General features: G+C 41.2%; 1 protein-coding gene, 1 long non-coding RNA gene, 2 other non-coding genes and 1 pseudogene across 7 annotated transcripts in view; all 5 read left to right on the forward strand.

Annotated features, from left to right (window-relative positions):
• Positions 1–4504, forward strand: part of slc8a2b (solute carrier family 8 member 2b) — a 212441-nt gene extending 207937 nt beyond the window's left edge. For all 3 annotated transcript variants that reach the window (XM_026192630.2, XM_026192633.2, XM_080289336.1), the window contains one exon: positions 14–4504. In XM_026192630.2, the coding sequence (XP_026048415.2) occupies positions 14–390 (377 nt within the window). In that variant the 3' untranslated portion in view covers positions 391–4504. The remainder of the gene's footprint in view (positions 1–13) is intronic.
• Positions 4505–7696: 3192 nt separating this feature from the next.
• Positions 7697–7887, forward strand: LOC113037048 (U2 spliceosomal RNA). The gene has a single exon (XR_003274553.1). It is a non-coding gene; the product is annotated as a U2 spliceosomal RNA (small nuclear RNA).
• Positions 7888–10624: 2737 nt separating this feature from the next.
• On the forward strand, positions 10625–14480 carry LOC145420247 (uncharacterized). Of its 2 annotated transcripts, none has more exons than XR_013901567.1 (2): positions 10625–14212; positions 14284–14480. It is a non-coding gene; the product is annotated as an uncharacterized LOC145420247 (long non-coding RNA). The 2 variants fall into 2 exon arrangements; XR_013901568.1 differs by having other exon boundaries at positions 10625–14201.
• On the forward strand, positions 11008–11171 carry LOC113037076 (U1 spliceosomal RNA). The gene has a single exon (XR_003274574.1). It is a non-coding gene; the product is annotated as a U1 spliceosomal RNA (small nuclear RNA).
• A 2801-nt stretch (positions 14481–17281) lies between the features above and the next one.
• LOC113037045 (U1 spliceosomal RNA) lies at positions 17282–17422 on the forward strand (annotated as a pseudogene).
• Positions 17423–21750: the final 4328 nt, after the last annotated feature.

Genomic DNA, 21750 nt, shown 5'->3' on the forward strand with positions numbered 1-21750 from the left:
TTTCCTCCCCCAGACACCTTTGCTAGCAAAGTGGCTGCCATACAGGACCAGCATGCGGACGCATCGGTTGGAAATGTCACTGGCAGCAACGCAGTTAACGTGTTCCTGGGGATCGGAGTGGCGTGGTCAGTGGCTGCCGTGTACTGGAGAATCAAAGGAAAGGAGTTCCAGGTGGATCCTGGATCACTGGCGTTCTCCGTCACGCTCTTCACCATCTTCGCGTTCATCTGCATGTCCGTGCTATTGTTCAGACGCCGGCCCTCCATCGGCGGAGAGCTCGGCGGCCCGAAGGGGTCCCGCCTCCTGACCACCCTCCTGTTCCTGGGTCTGTGGTTCCTCTACATCCTCTTCTCCAGCCTGGAGGCCTACTGTCACATCAACGGCTTTTAAAGAGGAGATGAAGAATGTTCCAGAAGAATTTTGCACAGCAGCACACACAAAATCTTTGACTGTCAGTCCATTCGGTCCACGGTTTAACACGAAACAAGTGTAAGATTCATCTGGTTAATAGGGCTTCAGATACATGTTCACAAACACACAAACACTACATTTAAGCATGTGTAAACAGCGCATTTCAAACACACTCATTGTTACTTGAAAGATGAGGGTTAAGAGGAAGTATTTTTGGAGGGTGAGAGCGTGAAAACGAAAGGTTACTGCAGATAGTTAACGGGGAGCAGACGGAGAGTGACAGAGAATGACTGTGACGGGAGATTCAGAGGTAAAAAGAAGGTCAGGTCAGTCAGAGGATGCTTTATTCACGTTAAAGCCAGGTGTGTATTTATTTATTTTTGAGTTGAGTTGAGTTGAGGAGCTCACTTGCAGGATCAGACCACTGAGATGGATCACAATCCTGTGAGCATAGAAGGAAAAATACTTTTGTTTTCCTTTAGTCTCTCATTCAGTCCACCAACTCTGCAGCTTCATGTTTCTTCACTGAGGAAGTGGAGGAGCACTGCATCAAATAAGGAGTCAAATGTTTACAACAACATTACATTTGTTTACTACAAGAGATTCTTATATAGTGGTGATGCTTGTCTAATACACAGTATAGCTGAAGGTGGCTCTCCACACGCGCTGTAAATAGTACAAATATAGAGTGCAGTAATTTCACAGGGCAGGCTGCCACACAAAAGGATGCAGAGGCAGAAACGCAGGTTTCTACTGTCGTTGTCAGCAAAGCTTAGATGATTTTCGAATTCATGCACAGACTGGAACACTGGTAGTTGCAAAGATTACAAATGTCAGCGGTTTTAGTTTTAGCGACATGCTAAGTGGAAAATAAAAGTTTTAGCAACCAAAACAAGCAAATAGGAAGCTGCATAAGTGTAACACTGACTAAAAGAACATCCGTGTACCACTCGCTTTACCAGACCACAGCCCCTCTGACAGGGGCTTGCATATAAAGCTGAAGGATTATTTTTTGCATGTATAGCCATGTACAGAGCATCTTCACATTATATGTCATGTACATGCTATGAAAAAGGGAATAACCAGCCTGATTATCCACCTGTAAATTACATCCCTGTGTTTTTGTGTCGACTCGGTGAACAGAAACTGTCAGCTAGTCCTTGATGTTAAATCTTCCTGTATAAAACAGAAGAAGCCGTTTGGTCCAGGAGGAACAAAAAGGACATTTTCATCTCCTGAAGGACCAAATATGCGCTCTCACACTCCCGATGTGTGCAGTGTCATTTAAAAACTTTGTCTGAGGCAGTCAGATGGGCTGATGAGCTGCAGTCAGCCATCACTGTGTTACTGTTAGTGGCAGACTCGTCCATTCCTTTATCGTAAGCAACAGCAGCATGGGCAGACAACAGGACTCAACAGTGTTAGTTTACTCTCAAAAATAAAGTCTCTAAAGTTGCTGACTGCGATCATCAACATCCGGTCTGCAGCATTTGTTAGGAAAAAGCTAATAATCTACACATTAATTAGGCTGCAGGACTGTAGTCTACAGCACACTGATGCTTTAAGATAGCAAACAAAAAATGCCTTAAGGGAAGCTCAAGTAAAAAAATCTAGTATTCAAGATTTCTGCTGTACAAACTGCCCAGGCTGCACTTTATTTAACATAACTAAAACACTGTGTTGTGCTTATCTTTTCCTCCATCATTCTATAAGTGGTTACTGTGCAATATACGAAGGGAGAACTGTCTCGAGTTTCCACTGGTTCGGCTAACACCAGATCCAGGTGGACCCATCGTGTTGTCCCGTGCAATGTAATTCATCGCCTCTCCTTCACCAGAGGGTCTACTTCAAATGAGGATGTCTACACGGGAGTGGCATAGTGCCACAGCAGAGACTGGTTTCTATGGGAAATGCATTAGGAAACACGGCTCTGCAAGGCATGCATGTGTTGCTCAGTATTGCATGGCAGACTTGGAACAAATGTTCACAAGCTACTGAAGAAATTGGCTGCTAAATACACCATAAAACACTGGACGGTGTGCGAACACGCTCTGATTTGTTTCGACATTTCCACGCTGGCATTTCAGAGCTACTATGTTCAGCACTGAGATGCATGAAGCAGGAAAGCCAGCATGTGAAAAATGTCACAACAAACAGCAGTAAGATTGTCTTATAATAATAATAATGACTAAAAGCTTCAATTATTATTATTATTATTAGTATTGTAACTGCCTAATTTCAGTCCTATTAAATATATTTCTTTGAGGACATTGCATTTTAAACCTCTCACCCACAGATGATAAGTGCTATACAAGTGGAACTCTTCATTATTGTTGTTAAACATGACAATTTGAAAAGGATTCGATTGGTTAACCCTGACTAACTTTGTAAACTTTCTAAAATCCAGTTTTGTATCTTTTTCCTTGCAGATGTAGCCAAGGTAGATTTTTTTGTATTTCTAAACGACATTTAGGATAGTTTCAGTGTATAAAGCTGGTATGTAGACTACATGGTGTCTGAATTTAGTGGATTAGACTTTGATATATTTTCCACAGAGAGGAATCTCCCCTTTAACGGTGTAGTAGTGCATCATAACCAAACTTTAAAGCATCTAATTTACTGAAATACACGGTCCGCTAACTCATTTGTGTCTTTGTTTTTCATGTATAGTAGATAATTTATATATTTATTTATTTATTTATAGAAGATTATTTCTCTAAGCATAAGATGTGCTGCAGGTCCTTGAGGAGAACAGTTTGGAGTTTATTCATGGAATTAAGTTTCAATGTGCAATACGAGAAAAGGTTCAGCTGCAGCTTACTTTGTTCGAGCTCGGTCCGTGTCTTTTTTTCCTGCCGCAGTGTTTGTTGTAACCCTCCGCCAGTGTACACTTCTTCATGTTGTCCTTGTGACGGAGGAACTTTGAGTGTAAGTAGCATGTTTACATAAAGAAACAGTGTGGAACATTGCCAGTATAATTGTCAGTCTCAGGCTGTTGTGAGCTAAAGTTTTGTAGATATTAGCTGTGGCTGTGAGGCAGGTTTGTTGTGTGTGAGGTTCAAACAATCCCCTGAACAGTACTCACTCAAACCACCAGGTGGGACCAACATTAGATATGAAACACACACACGCACACATGCAGAGGTCTGCTGAACTCTTGTGTAATGACCAGCACCAGCAGGAACAGAGCGAATCACCTCCACAATGTGTGCATTTGTGACCTCGGTGTGGCCCAGGAGCCAAAAACAGAACTGTCTACAATGTCCGGACAATGTTCCATGTTTCCACAAACTTCTGTACTAACTGTCGGCCTTTGGTCTTCGCTGTTCTGTAGCTAGATGTAATGCCCCCACCCCCGGCTCTTATCAGCCTCCCCTCCTTACCTGCCCCTCCCCAGTGTGCATCCATGTTTACATCCCCTCCTGTGTTCCCCTGCACATGCATGACGAAGAAGCCCGGTGTACGTGCGTTATAGCAGCATGGTCTACTGTGATGGATGCCTGTCGGTCATTCTGTCAGATCGATTCCCCTTGTGAAATAAAGTGAGCAAGTGTGACACGCACAACCACTGCTCGGTTCAGACAGACTGAACAGAAACACAAACAAGCACCATTCCTGGAGTCAGAGTCTCCTCCTCACCTGTTTCTGTAGAAGCTGTGAAAAGAGATCCTGCTGTGCTGGGTCCAGGCTACATCCCAGGTCATCTTTTTGTTTGTTGCTGTATGATATTTCAGTGTCTGTGTTCGTGTTCAGCCTCCTCTCCTCCCCTCCCGGGTCTTGCTCTCTTCAGTGTGTCTCTCTGTGAAGTCGTTTCCTGTGATGATGAAAATTTCTCTCTGCCTGAATCTTTGTAGGGAAATAATGACTGAAATTATTACGATGTCATGTGATAGACATAAACATTTATTCGATACTGTAATAAATTAACTAAAGATGATATTTAAGTTTTTTTATGAAATGCAACAAAAAAAATCTTAGAAAAAAACTCGGTTTTGAATCATGGCATGAGGTGTAACGTGTTCCTGAAAGAAAACGAAGGTCTTTAATCAAGTGAAGTTGACCTTATTTAAATATAGTTTATTTATTTTCAAGGTTCAACGTGTCTGAGTCTTTTTTTATAACTGAACCAATATAACAATCAAAGTCAGTGATTCGTAGAGTCATCCAGCTATCAAACACTTGCTGTAATCTGAAACGTAAAGGACATTTTTCATGTCTCGACTCATAAATACAGTGAAATGTTTTGCAGATTAATAAGTAGTGGTGGTCACCTCACAGTAAGAGGGTCCTGGATTTGAATCGGTGGGCTGGGGGCTTTCCCATGTGTACCCACATGAGTATCCTTTATGCATGTTAGGTTAACTGGTGACGCTAAATTAGCTTAATGAATGGATGCCTGTGTCTCTGTTTCGACAGACCGGTCACCAGGTAAAAACAAATGTAATTAATTTAATTCTTAGCTATAAAGGCAAAGGTTTGTTTGGTTGTTTTTTTTTTGGGGGGGGGCAGTAATACAGCTTTTGTATCTCTGTACAGTGTCACAGTGGATTTTAACTCAAACGCTGAAGACATGATTGAATTTCTTTAAACTTAAAGCTTTAATTCAAGGGGGTTGCATTAGCTGAGGATTTATTATTTTAATATATTTTAAAATACTCAAAAGTACCATATGCACTTTCTTGGCCATGTGAGGCCCGTTCCCTCATTATCACAATAAAAGCGGATAAACAACTGGGATTGATTTGAGGGCTGAACTTCCGTTTCATAGCTTTTCACTGACACGCTTAGTCAAAAGTTGAAAGAAATGTTGAAAGTGAAGGAGGACATCAGGTTTCGTCTCCTGTCCAAGCGCCTTCGTTAGTTTGAGAACAGTTGTGGAGACACACAGCTCCCTATAACGTAAGTACTTGTCACGTCGGTGCTGCCCACAACTCCTGATTGACCTGCTCTGCTTCTGTTCTAGTCCTCCTGTGCATTTCCAGGTTATTTCCTTTTTGCCCCAGTTTTTGAATTTATCAATAACAAAATAACAATCTTCATCTAAATACAAGGAATAATAATAATAATAATAATAATACAAGGACTTAGAAATATCAGCAAATTATTGGAGGAAGATCGCTGAAACTAAAGGAATGGACATGTGGGAATGCACAAAGAAGTGGAAAAACTGGAGGGATCAATATGTTTGTCCCTGGAACAAAAAAAAACATACCACAAATTCTATCAGTGAACACAACCACGCGGTAATTAACACATATTACACTAGAACAAGGATAAATAATGGCATCATTGTCAGTCATCACAGTTCAGTGAGACAGCTATCACAATTGGCACTAAAATATAGCAACCATAGCTTCTTTAAGTGTTAATTTTTGGTTTTAAAAGGGTCTATCTATCTAATGGTTCTCAGCTTAATCTGAGTGTTTCTTAGTTTTTGACTACTTGGTTAGTTTAACTCTTTCTTTCTTTTTACCTCAACTAAGAATCACCCTCCTCTGCACATCTCAACCCTCTCCCACTTTTTCTCCAAACTGCTCAACTCAACACCGCCTACAGACTATTTGAACTTGATGGGCATGTCATGCTTTCAAACTAGCTGCACAAGCACACATGAATGACCTCTTTTTAAGTTTCAAAGACACATGAAAGGTACTTCAGTGTCTGGTGTGTGCAGTCTTATCTGCTCAGTGTCCTCTGTCACGCTGGTTAGCAGGATTGCTGCTGAAGCACTAAACTGCTGTGAACTAAAAAGTTACACTGAACTCACACTGCAGCCATGCAGCAGTTGAATTTTATTTCAATTCAGTTGTATTTAATATAGCACCAAATCTAAGCAGCAAAATTAAGGGAAGATGCAGGGTCAACTGATCCAACCCTATATGCTCTATCAAAAAGGAAAATTTGAAGCCTAATCTTAAAGTAGCTCCCAAATTTGTCTCCTGAATCTGGTTTGGATTAGTATAAGTTATTGTGGAACTGTATCAGCTGAGAGGGCAAAGTGACTTTACTTGGTGGGCCGGACCCCCGATGCCCATCCATACGCTGACACTAGCTCAAACTGAGCTGTCTTTCTGATGTACTCATTTCTAACCTTTTCCATCCTGCTCACTCCCAACGAAAATCTTAGCATCTTCAACTCTGCCACCTGCCTTTCTGTCAGTGCTACCGTCTCCAAACATACATGACAGCAGGCGTCATTACCAGCTTGTAAAGCTCCTCTTTCGCTCTTGTTGTTATCCTTCTATCACAAATCACCACCGACAATCATCTCCTCCCACTCAACCCCACCTGTACTCTTCTTCACTGCGTGTTGTTTTGGATGGCTGACCACAGGTATTTAAAATCATAAACCTTCACCCTCTCTACTCCTTGCATCTTTACTTTTCTACCTGTTGCCCTCTCCTTCACACACATGTATTCTGTCTTTGTTTCTACTGACTTCTCTCTTGAGCATAACTTCACCTCTCCAGGCTCGCTACAGAAACGTTAAGCCCAAAATCCACCACTTTAAACTTTAATACAAGCACTTAAGAGACTTTCATTTCACTTGAATAGGGACTTCAACACTGTACCCTTGGGTTAACGGTTTGATACTCTACCATCTAAGCTATCCAGGGTCTGTAGCAGTTGCCTCTACCTTGTTCATCCTGGTGTTTCAAACCTAAACCAAAGATCATAGGCTAATTCAAGCAGGGGGAGGATATTTGTAAAAAATAAATCAATAAATAAAATACAAAAAAGGAGATTTGTTTTTATTAAATTTTGTTAAGTGGCACAGTCCATCAGTAGTGAGTCCTTAGTGAAAGTCTTAAAAATGAAAATAAAAGTTAAATAAAAATAACTAAATACAGAATAAATGCTATATTTGTATAAAAACTCCAACATAATTATTTGTGAAAAGGCTACATTAAGCTTCCGATAAAAAAAACAACATTTATATGATGGCAAACTATTTCACGAAGTAACAATAAAACTGTTGGTACTTAAGAGTGCAGTTAGCCCTCCGCGCCACCAGAGACCGCTAGTGAAGTTCGTTTTTTCTTAACTAGAAACGTAAAAACATTAACTCTTTCTGCTAAATTAAATCTCTGTTTCGTTAGTGAAAATAGCACTTGTATTTAACGTAATGGGCGTGCGTTTTATAACATTAATATTGTTAAATTAAGTGTACTACTTGTTTTTTGCTTTTCTGCTTCCTATTGGACGGAAGAGTACCACGTTTCCGAACCGTGAGTGAGGTAGACGGTGCGGGGAGTGACTCCGTCTGCTCCGACATATTCCCGGTATCGCTTCTCGGCCTTTTGGCTAAGATCAAGTGTAGTATCTGTTCTTATCAGTTTAATATCTGATACGTCCCCTACCCGGGGACCATATATTAAATTGATTTTTGGAACAGGGAGATGGAATAGGGGCTTGCTCCGTCCACTCCACGCATCGACCTGGTATTGCAGTATCTCCAGGAACGGTGCACCCCCCTAAACATGTGGAAAAATATTGAAAGTTTGGCCAGGTGGTCACAGCACCAGAATAACTGAAACCCCTTATGGTTTCTTGTTGCTGATTACCAATTTGGAATGTTAGATTCCAAATTATTATATTAAGTTGCAACACAACAATGATGCAAACACATAGTTGCTGCAGACAAAGCAGCACACAAAAAAATTGTATCTTGGTAGATTTTTAAAAAATGTATTTAATGAGATTTTCCAATGCCTGACTAAAGCTGGCAAGGAAACAAATTGTCTGCAGTTCGTGGAAAATTGTTTATTTATCCATCTACAGTGGGAAACAAAACCACATCTACATTTATTGTCTTTAAGTCTTCTATTGATCATTTTCCAATATTCGTTTCTATATATTGGCACATTTATTTCAGTAGAAACAGAAAGCAGCTTGTGATTTAGAGCTATTTCTCATATTTTGTAGGCTTTGTAATATATTATATTATTTAATTAGTTCAGTCTGTTACTGTTATCCTCCTGGAGCAACTGTAACCCACACAATTTCCTTAAGGATTATTAAAGTATTCTGATTAGAGAAGAAAAAGGTGCAGTGCTGGTGGATAATATTTTTATTTTGCTTGCAGTAAATATTTTTAATTTATTTAACCTTCATTTATACAGCTAGTTCCAGTGAGACTAAATGTCTTATTTACAGTAGTCCAGTCTGCTTCTTAACCATCTATTATTTTCTCAAGTAGAACCTGGGTCGTCTTTATGTGTTTCACTGAATGTGCCTGAGAGAGAAAATGTTAGACCCTAGTACGTGTCTGCCTGTGTCCAGTGACGTATAACAATCTCTTGCTATGAAAACTGTTCTGTTGTTCATGAAATAAGTGGCTGTGTCACCCAGCAGCTCTCTGTGGGCTGTGGGTTTGGTCTTTATGTATATGTTTATTATCCAAAGCGCTTTTCTCTTAAAGTTGGCTCATTCCTTGGTAATCTGACTATGACTATATCAGCTGCATCTATTGGGTTATTTTGGTAATAGATTGATCTGTTGATGTTGTTTTTTTTACCCATCATCTGTTTCATTTTTCTAAAAAGACCCCCAAACCTTTTGTATTTACGTGACATCTGAAATTGTAATTTTTTAAAGAAAATATTTTCTTAGCTGCCAAAATATATAAATGCGCTCAAGTAAAGTCAAAGCCAAATAAAGTAAGATAAATATGCAATCTAAAATAAGATATAAAAAATGAATCTTTACTGTCTTCGTGGAAGGCTTTGTGATTTTTGTTCATGCGTCTGCTTGTTTAAGTGTGCAGTGAATTTCTGTCTGTAAGCCTTTAAAGGAGAATGTGGTGCCTGCAATGCAGCGATGCGAGTATATCAGCAGTCTGAAGTTTGCCTTTGATGCAAAGTTTTTATGCTGCTGCAAACAAGATGTTATGATGGTGTAGACATTAATTAATATTAATAATAATTTAGTGTCCAACGTAACGTCACTGTTGCTGTGGTGATGTCAGTGCTTCTTTTCAAAACTGGGCCCTGTGTTTGCCTAATATTGTCAGACTTTTTATTCACACGCTGCTCCTAAATCCCTTTGTATCGCAGGTCTGCTTTTAGTCGCAAATGCATGTGAAATGCACGCGTTTACATCCTTGAACACATCGGCAGGCTACAGAGCTGGGCATTAAATGAAGCAGCAAAGCAAAGACTGTGTTGAGGATTGTTTATAATCCAATTTTTCAAAATACTTGATGAATCGCTGCAGCCCTATTTCGCTGTAAGAAGTGTAATTCTTGCAAAATGCATGCATTGAAGTAACATTTAAAGTAAGAAAAGGCTTCGGCTCTTCTGTAATAGGTTTTGTATTTGATTTTGGATCTGGACAGTTACTGAGGGTCGCCTGTGAGACGAGGGAGAATAGTAGGAAATATTGATCCAGCTATCACCCCCTCATCGTCTTGTTTCCTGTCACTGCAAAAGTGGACAGGAATGCTGCTCTGCAGAATGTCCGATGTAGTTCCAGATATCTGGCTGATAGCAGCATCTCATCTTGACCATTTGGTGCCATTTGTTTTTCTCTGCAGCTGTCGTGTATTTCACCAAGCATGACATTTATATTTGTTAGTTCAGGTGTACCACATACTTCTCTTCCACTGGCTGGGATGTCCTCTCTAAGAAGGAGAAGCATACTTCTGCAGTCATGGCAGTCCAGGCTTTGTTATGTGCAGAAGGGCCTAAACTCAACTCCAGCTGCAGCATTTGTTCTTGGTCCCTGTGAGCTGCAGGGAGCTCATACGGTGGACTCGTCCTTAATCTGTGTTTTCTGATAGGTCAGTCGATCTTGTCTTTCTCACTGTTATCACTGGTCAAGGTGAACATTCAGGGTACGGCAAACTTACAACCCAGAGAGGAAATGCCCAAAGTATGTGACTGGCTGCAGACTTTTAAAAATGGAATCGCATTGAGTAATCAGATGGCAAGAGCGAGCGTCAGCCAAGAGCAATTAGAAATTGAATGCAGACAGATGTGAATGAATCTCCAATAAAAGCAGTGACAGGTCCAAATACTTTCGTTTGACCTATTGAGTCAAACAATGAGAGTCAAATATTGAGAGGAGTCTGAAGCTGCAGAATGTAGTTTGAAATCATTAAAGTGAGTGTTCCTACTCCGGGACAGTAGGGGGCAGCAGGAGGAGAGTGAACTGTTCAGCAGCAGAGAGCAAAGGAACAGGAAGTGGTTGTGCTGTTAGCAGAAAACGTGTGCGCTTTATGCGTTTTTTCCTTTTTTCTAAACATCAGACGTGAATCAAACAGTTTTCAGCTGCAGTTTGATTTAACTTGGAGTTACTTGAACTTCCTGTTGGTTTGTTGGTGGATTTAAGGAGGTTAAATGGATGAAAAAAGGTGATCTTTCAGTTAGCTTTTGTTGTGCAGATGCAGCAATGCATGATGGGAAAGACTCCCCGTATTTTATTAAAACGAAATAACCTGATGTGGCTCTGTTGGAAGCTCCTTCCTGTGTATATAAATAGTGTGTAGTCCCAGCCTCCTGCAGGCTGTGTTTGTGTTGATTGTGAGATTGTGAGCACCGTGAGTGTGCAGGGTTTGTGTGTGAAAGAGTCCCCCATGTGTGAGGTGAACAACTCATACTTACCTGGCAGGGGAGATACCATGATCAAGAAGGTGGTTCACCCAGGGCGAGGCTCAGCCATTGCACTCCGGTTGTGCTGACCCCTGCGAATTCCCCAAATGTGGGAATCTCGACTGCATAATTTCTGGTAGTGGGGGACTGCGTTCGCGCTCTCCCCTGATCACATGTTCAAAGGAAATAGAAGAAACAGATATAATAGTGTCCTGCTGTTTATCAAGTCTCTGAAAGCTTACTTACAGTATACTTACCTGGCAGGGGAGATACCATGATCACGACGGTGGTTCACCGAGACCCACCATGGCGTCATCGACTGCTAATATGACAGGTTCCAGGAGGAATGCTGTGCGTTTTGAGATAAGATAAGATAAGATAAGATAACCTTTATTAGTCCCACACGTGGGAAATTTGTTTTGTCACAGCAGGAAGTGGACAGTGCAAAAGTTATGAGGCAAAAATTAGAATACAATAAGAATAAATACAGTACACAACTGTACAGAATAGAATAAAATAAAATACTATATACAGTAGAATAAAATAAAATAAATATACAATAAGATAAAAATAGAATACAAATACTATATACAACTGAGTAAAAATACGATGACAGAAAGGATTATTGCACTTAGTATTATTGCACATGTATGGATGTGTGTGCTTGATTAGTTAAAGTCTTTATTATGGAGTAATAATAAATGCAGCATCTAAATAATAGATGCAGTTCAGCAGGATTGTCATCCAGAAGGAATTGGGATTTTCTCCAACGGAGATCAACTACATTTTCGGCTTGCCTTGAAAGAAAAGTTATGAGGTGATGTTTGCCACCAATACGTTCTTTGAATCATGTATTGACAAGTTTAATAGACTTAAACAATCAAGACCTCAGCTGGAGAATATTAAGATGACACCGTTATCAGGCAGAGAACCCAAAGCTGTGACAGTGATCATGCATTCGGAATATGTGAGAGTGGAAGATATTAAGACCTGGTTGTCCTTTAAATGTGCGGTGACGAGAGGTTTGGACTTAAAAGACGAAGATGGTATCCGAACCGGAGCATATCGTTTCTATGTTCACCTGCATAGAGATGAGAACTCACCTCCCCCAATTAGGGGCAATCAGAGGATATGTTTTCTACCCCAGGCAACCCAAGACATGTCGTAAATGTGGCAGCAACGACCATCTAGCCGCAGAGTGCGACAGTGTGGTTTGTAAAAACTGTAACAGTGACGAGCACATTGCAAGGGAATGCCCCTTCCCAAGGAAATGTAACCTTTGCAGGGGAGAAGGACATACCTTTAGGGCATGTCCCCAATCCTATGCAAACAGGGTGAAAAGACCACAGCTGCAGCAATTAGAGGAGATACCAATGCTAACTGGAGGAGGTCCGCAAGTTGATGAAGATGTAAGTAACGACCAAGCCAACGAGCTCCAGCAGGAAGTGGTTGAGGGCCAAACGACCTACAGCTGGGGTGGGGAATGAGTAGATGACCAGCCCTCTCAAGTAACTACACACGAGGATTCAACGACAGTGGTGACAGGGAAGACCACAGGGTTAACGGACGGGAATGAACAACTATTAAAGACGCAAAGAGTGCCTACGACTAATCCTGACGTGCATGTATCTCAATTAGAAATGGAAACCAAGATTCAGGAGGGAATGGCATCTCTCTAAGGCACCCAAATTCTTACGCGGTCGTCAACATCCAAAGAGTGCAGAGACCTGCTTGATCTCATGTTCCCTGATCTTTCAACGGTTCAGTCCAAACACATTATCACCCTAGAAGAGGGCGGTTTTTCGTTACCTCCTTGTGACATCGAAGATAACACAACTACCCCCTCTGAATTGTCGCTACAAGTAGGCCTTTGTGCAGCGCCGACCTCACATAAACGACAGATAAATACCTCAACAGAGTCTTCTACTGGAAACCTTGATTTGGAAATTCAGGGCTATACAGACCCCTCGCCAATACCCCCGCTTGAAGAACAAGTCCCGACACCTACCCAGGGAGCTGCTCAGGAAAACAGGAGGAAAGCAACGATGAGAGAGCACCGACTTCGGTGTGGTTTCCACGGAAGAAGAAAAAGAAGGTAAAGCTATAGTAGAACTCTCAATAATAAAGTTTTTCAGAGTACAATGACCACCCCCCTTTAGAACCAACATAAATACATTTCACGGATCTATGATTAATACAAGAGGGTTGAATGATGCAGTGAAATGCCAATCTGTTTTTAGTGTATTACATGAAACGGGTGGGGACAAGAATGTGCCCTACCCTTTATGGACAATTACGCGAAGTTTGCAAAACGATGGACATATGGACAATCCTTTTGGTCAGGGGATAACCAAAATCGAATGTCTGGTGTGGGGTTTTTGTTTAATAATAAAACCATCAACATAGAAAATGTGGAAGTTGTGGTGGATGGGAGAGCTTTACTTATTGACGTAGAGAAAAACGGGAGTAAATTTAGGATTATTAATGTTTATGGACATACAGATATGAAAGAACGGACTGCATTATTTCAAACATTACAACCCTTTCTTTGTAATAGACGACAGATAGTAATGGGCGGGGATTTTAAGTGTACACCGGAAACGAGTGCAAGCCAGGGGGCGAGTTCAACAGTTAAGAAAGACTCAAGTACTTGTGCATTAGAAAATTTGATCAATGATGGTAATCTGAAAGATGTGTTTAGATCTCTTAACCCTACAGACCCAGGACACACCTGGTCCAATAAGAAGACCGCTTCACGGATTTTTTGTTTGCCAGCAAAGGCGTAACGCCTCTGTCATGTAAGGTGGAACCAGTACCCTTTTCCGATCACCATAAGGTAACGTGTAGATTTAGCATTCAAACTCCCTTTCAACCGTGTCCGGGGCCATGGAAATTAAACCTGAATTTATTAATGGAAGGGAAAGTGGTGGGAAGATATAAACTCAAATTGCAACAATGTGTCATGGTCCCTGTGCCCTGCTGGTCAATCCTCTATTGGGCAATATGTTTGTGGTTTGTTTGCTCTCTCGCCCTCTCTCTCTCACTCTCTCTCTCTCGCCACGGCGATGCTCACTGCGGGCTCCCGCTGCTGGCCCACACACCTGCTCATCACCACACCGGCTGCTGATCCCAGCTGATTACTGCACTACTTAGATGGCGAGTCTGCACTAGTCTTCGCTGGATCGTTGAACTATCAGCGTCAGTCAAACGTGTGTATCTGCCAACCTGTATCTTGAAAGCCCTTTGTTATTATCCCGCTAACCCGACCTTTTGTGTTTAGATCGTTTTTGGAACCGGATTCTGAGAGGAGTGACTGAGGAGGAGCTTTTTGTACAGAAAGTGTGGAGCACCTTTTCCCCTAACCCTGTTTCCCACGGACCCTGGCGACCCGGACCCGTTTCCCCTGCACATTGTACATAGCCACTTGGTGATTGTGTTCACTGTAAATAAACGCACTGTTCTTCGCTTAAAAGGAAACCCTGGCCTGCGCCTGAGTCTCTTTCGGAACCCCTAACACAATGGGCCTCTTTACAACCGCTATACGATTCGGTAGGTGAGTGGTGGGAGAGTATAAAGACTCTAAACTGAAAAATACCAGTATTTTTCAGTTTAGAAGGAACAAAGCGGGCAAAGACGAGTAGACAATGGCTATTAAGAAAGCAGGGAAAATTACAAAGGTATTACAACCTCCTTAATCTAGGTTTTGATGTAAGTGAGGAGATTATGAACCTGAAAAAGGAAATGATGGTAGTGTTAAATGAGAAAAGCAAAGGAGTATTAATAAGGAGTAGGGTTAAACATATGGAAGAAAATGAAAATTGCACAAGATATTTTTTTAGGAAATTGTACAAATCTAAACCCGTTATGGACTGCCTGATTAATGGGGGAGGGAAAGAAGTGGAAAGCACCCAAGAAATTCTAGAGGCAACACACTCCTTTTACGCCAATTTGTACAAAGAGCAAAGTATTGATGAAGTGATTGTGGAATCCTTTATCTCCAAGTTAACACAAAGATTAGATTCAGATGACAGAACAGTGTTAGATGAAGATATAATGCTAGATGAAATCACAAGAGCTATGATAAGTATGCAAGATAACAAGACGCCAGGTTTGGATGGCTTGCCTAAGGAATATTATCAGGCCTTTTGGGAACAACTCAGTCCTTCGTTGTGCTCTGTCTATAAAGAAGTGTGGGATAAAGGCGTATGGTCGGTGTCCATGAATACAGGGGTGATTTCCTTGTTGTGGAAAAAGGGCTCTAAAAAAGATTTAAGAAATTGGAGACCCCTGACATTGTTAGGTGTAGACATCAAGATTTTAGCTAAAGCCCTTTTTTTTTTTTCCGGTTGCAGGCAGTAGTGCCTAAGTTAATTGGAGTGGAACAAACATGCAGGATACAAGGGCGTAGGATGACAGATAGTTTAGCGGTTATAAGGGACAGTTACCTTTATAGCCTAGAGCGGAACATCCCCCTTTGTGTGTTAGGCCTGGATTTAGAAAAGGCCTTTGACAACGTCAGTCACGTCTTTCTGATGAAAGTTCTTGATAGTTTAGGATTTGGGGAAGGTTTTAGGAGATGGATCCGGGTGTTATATACTGGTTGTAGTAGTGTTGTGGTTGTGAATGGGGCACAGACCGCTACGGTCCCAGTGAAATCTGGAGTAAGGCAGGGATGTCCCTTGTCCCCTATTTTGTTTATATTGGTGATGGAGCCACTGGCATGCGCATTAAGATTAAATGAGTCAATTAAAGGGCTGACCCCACCAGGTAGTGGGGGGTTGGAAGTTAAATTTTCTATGTACATGGATGACATGACTTTATTGCTTACGGATAACAAGTCAATAGATGTAAACCTGGCAGTTTGTGAAGCCTTTACGGCAGCTTCAGGGATGAGAATCAATAAGGGTAAGAGTGAGGTGATTCATTTTAAGTGGCGGGAGATTAAGGAGAATTGGGGATTGAAAGAAAAATTTGAAACGCTGAAAATTTTAGGGGTGGAAATAGGAGAAAATATGCAAACTAAGAATTGGAATTCAAAACTACAGAAAATACAAGGGAAGCTGTTGAATTGGAAAGACAGGGAGCTTTCCTTTATAGGTATGGTTTTGGTGTTAAAGGCTGAAGTAATTGCGTCTATAGCGTTCCTGGCAACTACACTACCAATCCCGTACAAAATATTAACCTCACTGAGGAAGGCTATGTTTCATTTCCTTTGGGGAGGCCAACATGAGAGATTGAAGAGAGAAACTATGTACAGACCGGTAGAAAAAGGGGGGAGAGCAGTTCCAGAAATTGCGTCTAAGCTTAATGCGATGTTTATCGCTCCAGTGCTTAAGGCATGCTTCAGTGACCCTAAAGATAAGATTTGGCCATATTTTACAAGGTTTTGGGTGGGTTGGAGAGTGTTGCAGGCATGGGGTGTGCGCCTCCCCCTTAGTGTGCCCTTCTCTGAACAATACCCCGCAGTTTATGATGTGGTGATTCAATCGTTGAAACAGTTCTCGACTCAGATTACACCTTGGGAGATAACTCGTGCCAACTTAGAGGAGATATTATTCCCGACAGTCAGTATGTCTCTGATAGGGAAACTCTGTGAAATCCATAGCAAAATAGCTTGGGGCAATGTTAATAACAAGTTACTGTTAAATTCCCATAAGGATTTAGCATGGCAAGCTGTTCAGGAATGTTTACCTACAAGAGCGTTTTTGGAAAAAGGGGAGTGCACGAGGAGTGCGCAGTGTCCAAGAAGGTGGTGTGGGGAAGATGAGACGGTTAGACATTTGTTTTGGGAATGCCCCTTCACTAAAAATGTATGGAGTTTATTAGGTCATTGGTTGAATGATTTGTGTAAAGAAGAGTTGACATACAAAAGCATAATGTATGGGTTTCTGAAAGTGAGTTGGGGGAGGGGGGAAAGTGTTGGTGGATAATAGTGAACTGTGTCAAAGATGCATTATGGAGGGCGAGAAATATTTGTGTGTTTAAAAGATATGAAATACCCGAAAGAGTTGTGATCAATTTTATGGTTTGTCTGTTAAAAGATTATATTATAAGAAATCTATTTGGAGAAAATGAAGAGAACAAGAGAAAGATATGGAAAGTGCCAAGAAAATATTTGAGTATCTGTATGTAGAACTAATGTGAAAGTATTTTTCCCCCTTTGTTCTGTTTTTCACTTTGTGGGTTTCCCCATTTGGGCCCCTTTGTATCTTGATGGTTTATTTATAAAGTGAATTGATGTAATTTTTTTTCTGAACAATAAAATCCTTTGAAAATTGAAAATTGAATTGAATTGGTTCACCCAGGGCGAGGCTCAGCCATTGCACTCCGGTTGTGCTGACCCCTGCGAATTCCCCAAATGTGGGAATCTCGACTGCATAATTTCTGGTAGTGGGGGACTGCGTTCGCGCTCTCCCCTGATCACATGTTCAAAGAAAACAGAGAAAAATACATACCCAGGCAGTCAGGTTTATGGTAATGGCAACAGAAGTAAGGCAACATCAAAATATGCATCTGAACAGAGAACTTGGTCCTAACTTTACCTGACCGGTTAAATTAAACACCTTGCTGATAGCTAAGCACATAAAAGGTTTAGTTATTTGTTTTTTGACAGGTGTTGTCTGCAGTTAAACTTTTAATGTAAAAAGAAAGCTTTAATTTGTGCTTGGATTCGATATATAAAGTCCAAGCACACACTATAAACTGAGAAACTTTTTATTTTTTATTTTATAAACAAATTAATGCTCAATTGGACTCTTTGCTGTAAGCTGGAGCCACATTTAACGAAATGGGGTTTTGTCCCTGTTGTTGTTGCTGGTTACAAACACTAGGTTGCTGTCATTGTCATTGTCAAAGTTCTATCATTTGTTTTGGAAAAGCTTAAATCCTCTGTTAGCCATTTAATGTGAGTAAGTAGCCATATTTTGCGGACTGGTTTGTGTTTGCTGAACATTTGTTGATGAAACAGTGTTTGTAGATGGTTAAAAAGGTTGGTATAAAATGGTTTGTTTTAGTTTATTTTTGTGCAGAACAATGCACATAGACTAGGATTGAGTGAGATTTCTAGTTGTTAGCAGGCGGTTAGTAGTGGAGTAGGAAAAAGTTTATTCGACATTGTGAACTCTGTTATCCTCTAGGAAACGTATCAGAACCACCTCTGCTTTAACCTGAGACTACGTCTACACTAACCCAGATAAATTGGAAAACTGTGTTTTCGTCTACAAACGCTCCACATCCACACTGAAAACGCTACATTCCTGTACTGTGCATGCGTGAAAAGTAATATGATTGAGCTGCGTCATTTCCATCCGCCGTTTATTTACTTTCCGGCTCTTTGAAAAGTTGCTGCAAAATGTTGAGGAAAAGTGCCAAGTTTTATCTGGAGCATGTACAAACTGATATGAATCTTTAATAGGGCTGTCAAAATTGAGAGCAAACAAAACAACTGCTGTAGAATTCAGTCCACCATCTTAGTTGACTTGGTCACATGACTGCATCGTATGACATCGTTTTCGAAAGCCTCCGTTTTCACAGTCCACACTGTGACACAAAAACAGTGATTTCAAATTTATCCACTTTCGAGAACGTTTTCAAAAAACTCAGTTTTCCTTGACCAAAAATGCCGTCTCAGTGTGGACGGAAGGCCAAAATGGAGAGAAAAAGATGCGTTTACAAACAAAAACGTATTAGTGTGGACATGGTCTGAGATGCAGACAATCCAGACTTGGGTTTACAGTCAAGAGACATCTTATGGGAAGCACAGAAACAGTTCATGAGTGAAGGGATAAGATGGGTTAATTTCAATATAGGTGGTTTACTCTTGCTATAAAGCGAGAGTAAACCAGACCCTGCAGGAACTCGCAGCACTCTTACATTTCTCCATCTTAAAAGTTTGTGGACAAGACACAGTTGGCACAACTCATGAAAAACAAAGAAAGACAACTTTGTAAACCAAAAACACAAACGTATCACTTCAAGTCAATATCCAGACCATCTGGAAAAGAACAGGAGGATGGCTAACTAAAGCCAGCCAGAATAAGTAGGCGATGAACTTATTAGATGGGGACCTCAAACAGAAAACCGGAAAAGGATGTGCTACTCAGAAGACTCATGTTTCTCATATCTCCACAGCAGCCTTCCATAGTTTATCTCAACACCGCTACAGAAACAGTAATAAAGATTAATAAATGAACACTATCTGAAGCAAAGCAAATTGGGAAAACTGTTAAAGAGGCCCTCTACAGTGCAAGAATTCCTTTGTCCAACCTCAACATTAAAGAAAAGCCCATCACATCCCTGAGTAAAGGCCAAAACATCGACGTACTACCAGCTGACTGGAAAGGTGCATAATTCCTCAGTCCCAGCAACATTTATGAGGTCTTAAGGGAGACCTCACAAGCAGCTACAAAGTAATTAATTGCAAAAGTCATTAACAACCTCTAAGCGAATAAGCCCTTTACCACCCAACATACCACCGCCTTTATTCTGGAGATACTCAAAGTCCATATATCTGAGTGCACTGATCCACAAAGGAGGAGTCCTACTTTTAATAATAAAAACCACCAAACACCTCGTCACCATCTTGACTACACATGCCCCACATCAAAGACTCAGACTTCACCAATAAGGTGTGTAAGCTTACTCTACATGAAACCATAGCATCCTTTGATGTCATCTCACAGTTGTAAGCCTACAATTGAGCCAGTGCAGATGCAGTCCGAAAACGATTAAAGGGAGTCAACTCCTCACACGACAGGACTAGCTTTACCTCCAATCAGTATCCTGTTAGACGTTGTAAACATGCACGACAGACCCAGTGGCGTTGTGATAATTTTTACTTCTTTAATGACGGTTGCTGGACACACACAGCTGCAGCTGTCCCGCTGCCAGCTCAACATAACAACAACAACGTTAACTCAAAATCCAGGCTTTTAAGCCAGCGAGGCGTGATTGCAGATATATTATCCCCCCCCCCCCCCCCCCCCCCCCACGCTGAAACCACATGGGCACTGGACGAACTGTTTGATATTATCGACCGGCAGGAAACGTTACAAAAAGCAAAAGGTAAAGGAAAGGAACACACACAGAAAGAAAGCTCTTAAAATGTGGTTATCCCAACTGGGCCTTCATCAAATTTGGGAAGCTGCACAGGAAAAAAGGTCAGACACCATCTAGGTAGAAACACAGTAACAGGTGGAACAATTTTCTCATCCCTTATGTAGCAGGTTTTTCAGAGAAATTCAGGAACTTTTTCACCAAGCATGACATCCCAGTGCACCACAGACCCTAGCCACACACTTGCACAAAAACTGATTCATGCCATGGACAAAACTCCCAACAAAACTGCTGTGCAGTGCAGCGAGGAGTCCTGAGTTCTAAATTGGAGAAACAAAGCAGTCACTTCATAAATGTAAGACACAACATAGAAGAGCCACTTCGATAGGACAATACTCAGCTATACAAAGAAGACAGGCCGTTCGAGAGAAAAGTGAACGACCATTATTGAACTGAGGGCGGGTGGTTTACAACACCAGCTATCAGCCACCTACAAGGCAGTCCTCTCAATCCTTCCCATGCACTTCAACCCCCATTCACACCTTACCTCAGATAGCTATTGAAGCTATCTGAGGCTGTGTTTCACCTGTTGACCCCAGGATTAAAAATGACTCGCACCTTTAACACCTTGGCTCTTGTGATGACTCACATTATAAACAGAATAATCATAATCATAGTCACAGGGGCGATCGTGGCTCAAAGAGTTGGCAGTTCGTCTTGTAACCGGAACGTTGCCGGTTCGAGCCCCAGCTCAGACAGTCTGTCGTTGTGTCCTTGGGCAAGACACTTCACCTGCCGCCTACTGGTGTTGGCCAGAGGGGCCGATGGCGCGATATGGCAGCCTTGCTTCTGTCAGTCTGCCCCAGGGCAGCTGTGGCTACAACTGTAGCTGCCTCCACCAGTGTGTGAGAGTGAATGAATAGTGGAATTGTAAAGTGCTTTGAGGGCCCCAAAAAGCGCTATATAAATGCAATCCATTATTATTAATAAATAACGTGTTGAAAAACGGAGTAGGAAAAAGTAACGCTTATTTAAAATCCTATGGCCTAAACTGTTTCATGACATGCAATTTTAATTTCTCTTTGCTGTTTGGCTTTATAGGCTTTATAGGGTTCGATAGAACCCTATAAAGCCACAATTGAGTAATGATGTGCAAAACTCGAACACAGCAACATTTTTTCCTGAGTATAAAAACAATTGTGCCCCTTTGAGCAATATGGCTTATTTGAAAGCCATTTGAAAGAGCAAAATTTTGTATTGTTGTCTAGACAACCTAAAATGTGATGTGCCCAAATGTGGATGCCAGGTCCTAGGAGCTTAATTTAATTCAGTGAGTTTGGTCAGTGAGCTACCAGAATAATATAATTCATACATTTATTTCTGACAATTTAAGACCAAAGAGTTGCTGAATGATTTTCAATAACTGCACCAGCATTTCTTCATAATGCAGAAAAAATGAGCACAGTGTGGAAATTGCACTTTTTTTTTCTTACATGAAGATATCCTGAAGATTGAATGTGCAGTTAAGCTTCTGAGTCACAGGCTAGTTTCAATGGTCCAGCTTACTTAAGACCAACATTGGCTGTAAATGGCCCACAATGTAAAACAAGTTTGAAATCTCTTGAGTTTCCACCACATGGTTAGGAAATGAACATGTCTTTTATATCAGGGATGCATTTACTGATACAATAAA

This window comes from Astatotilapia calliptera, chromosome 14 (genome assembly GCF_964374335.1).
Source record: "Astatotilapia calliptera chromosome 14, fAstCal68.1, whole genome shotgun sequence".
NCBI classification, from domain to species: Eukaryota; Metazoa; Chordata; class Actinopteri; order Cichliformes; family Cichlidae; genus Astatotilapia; species Astatotilapia calliptera.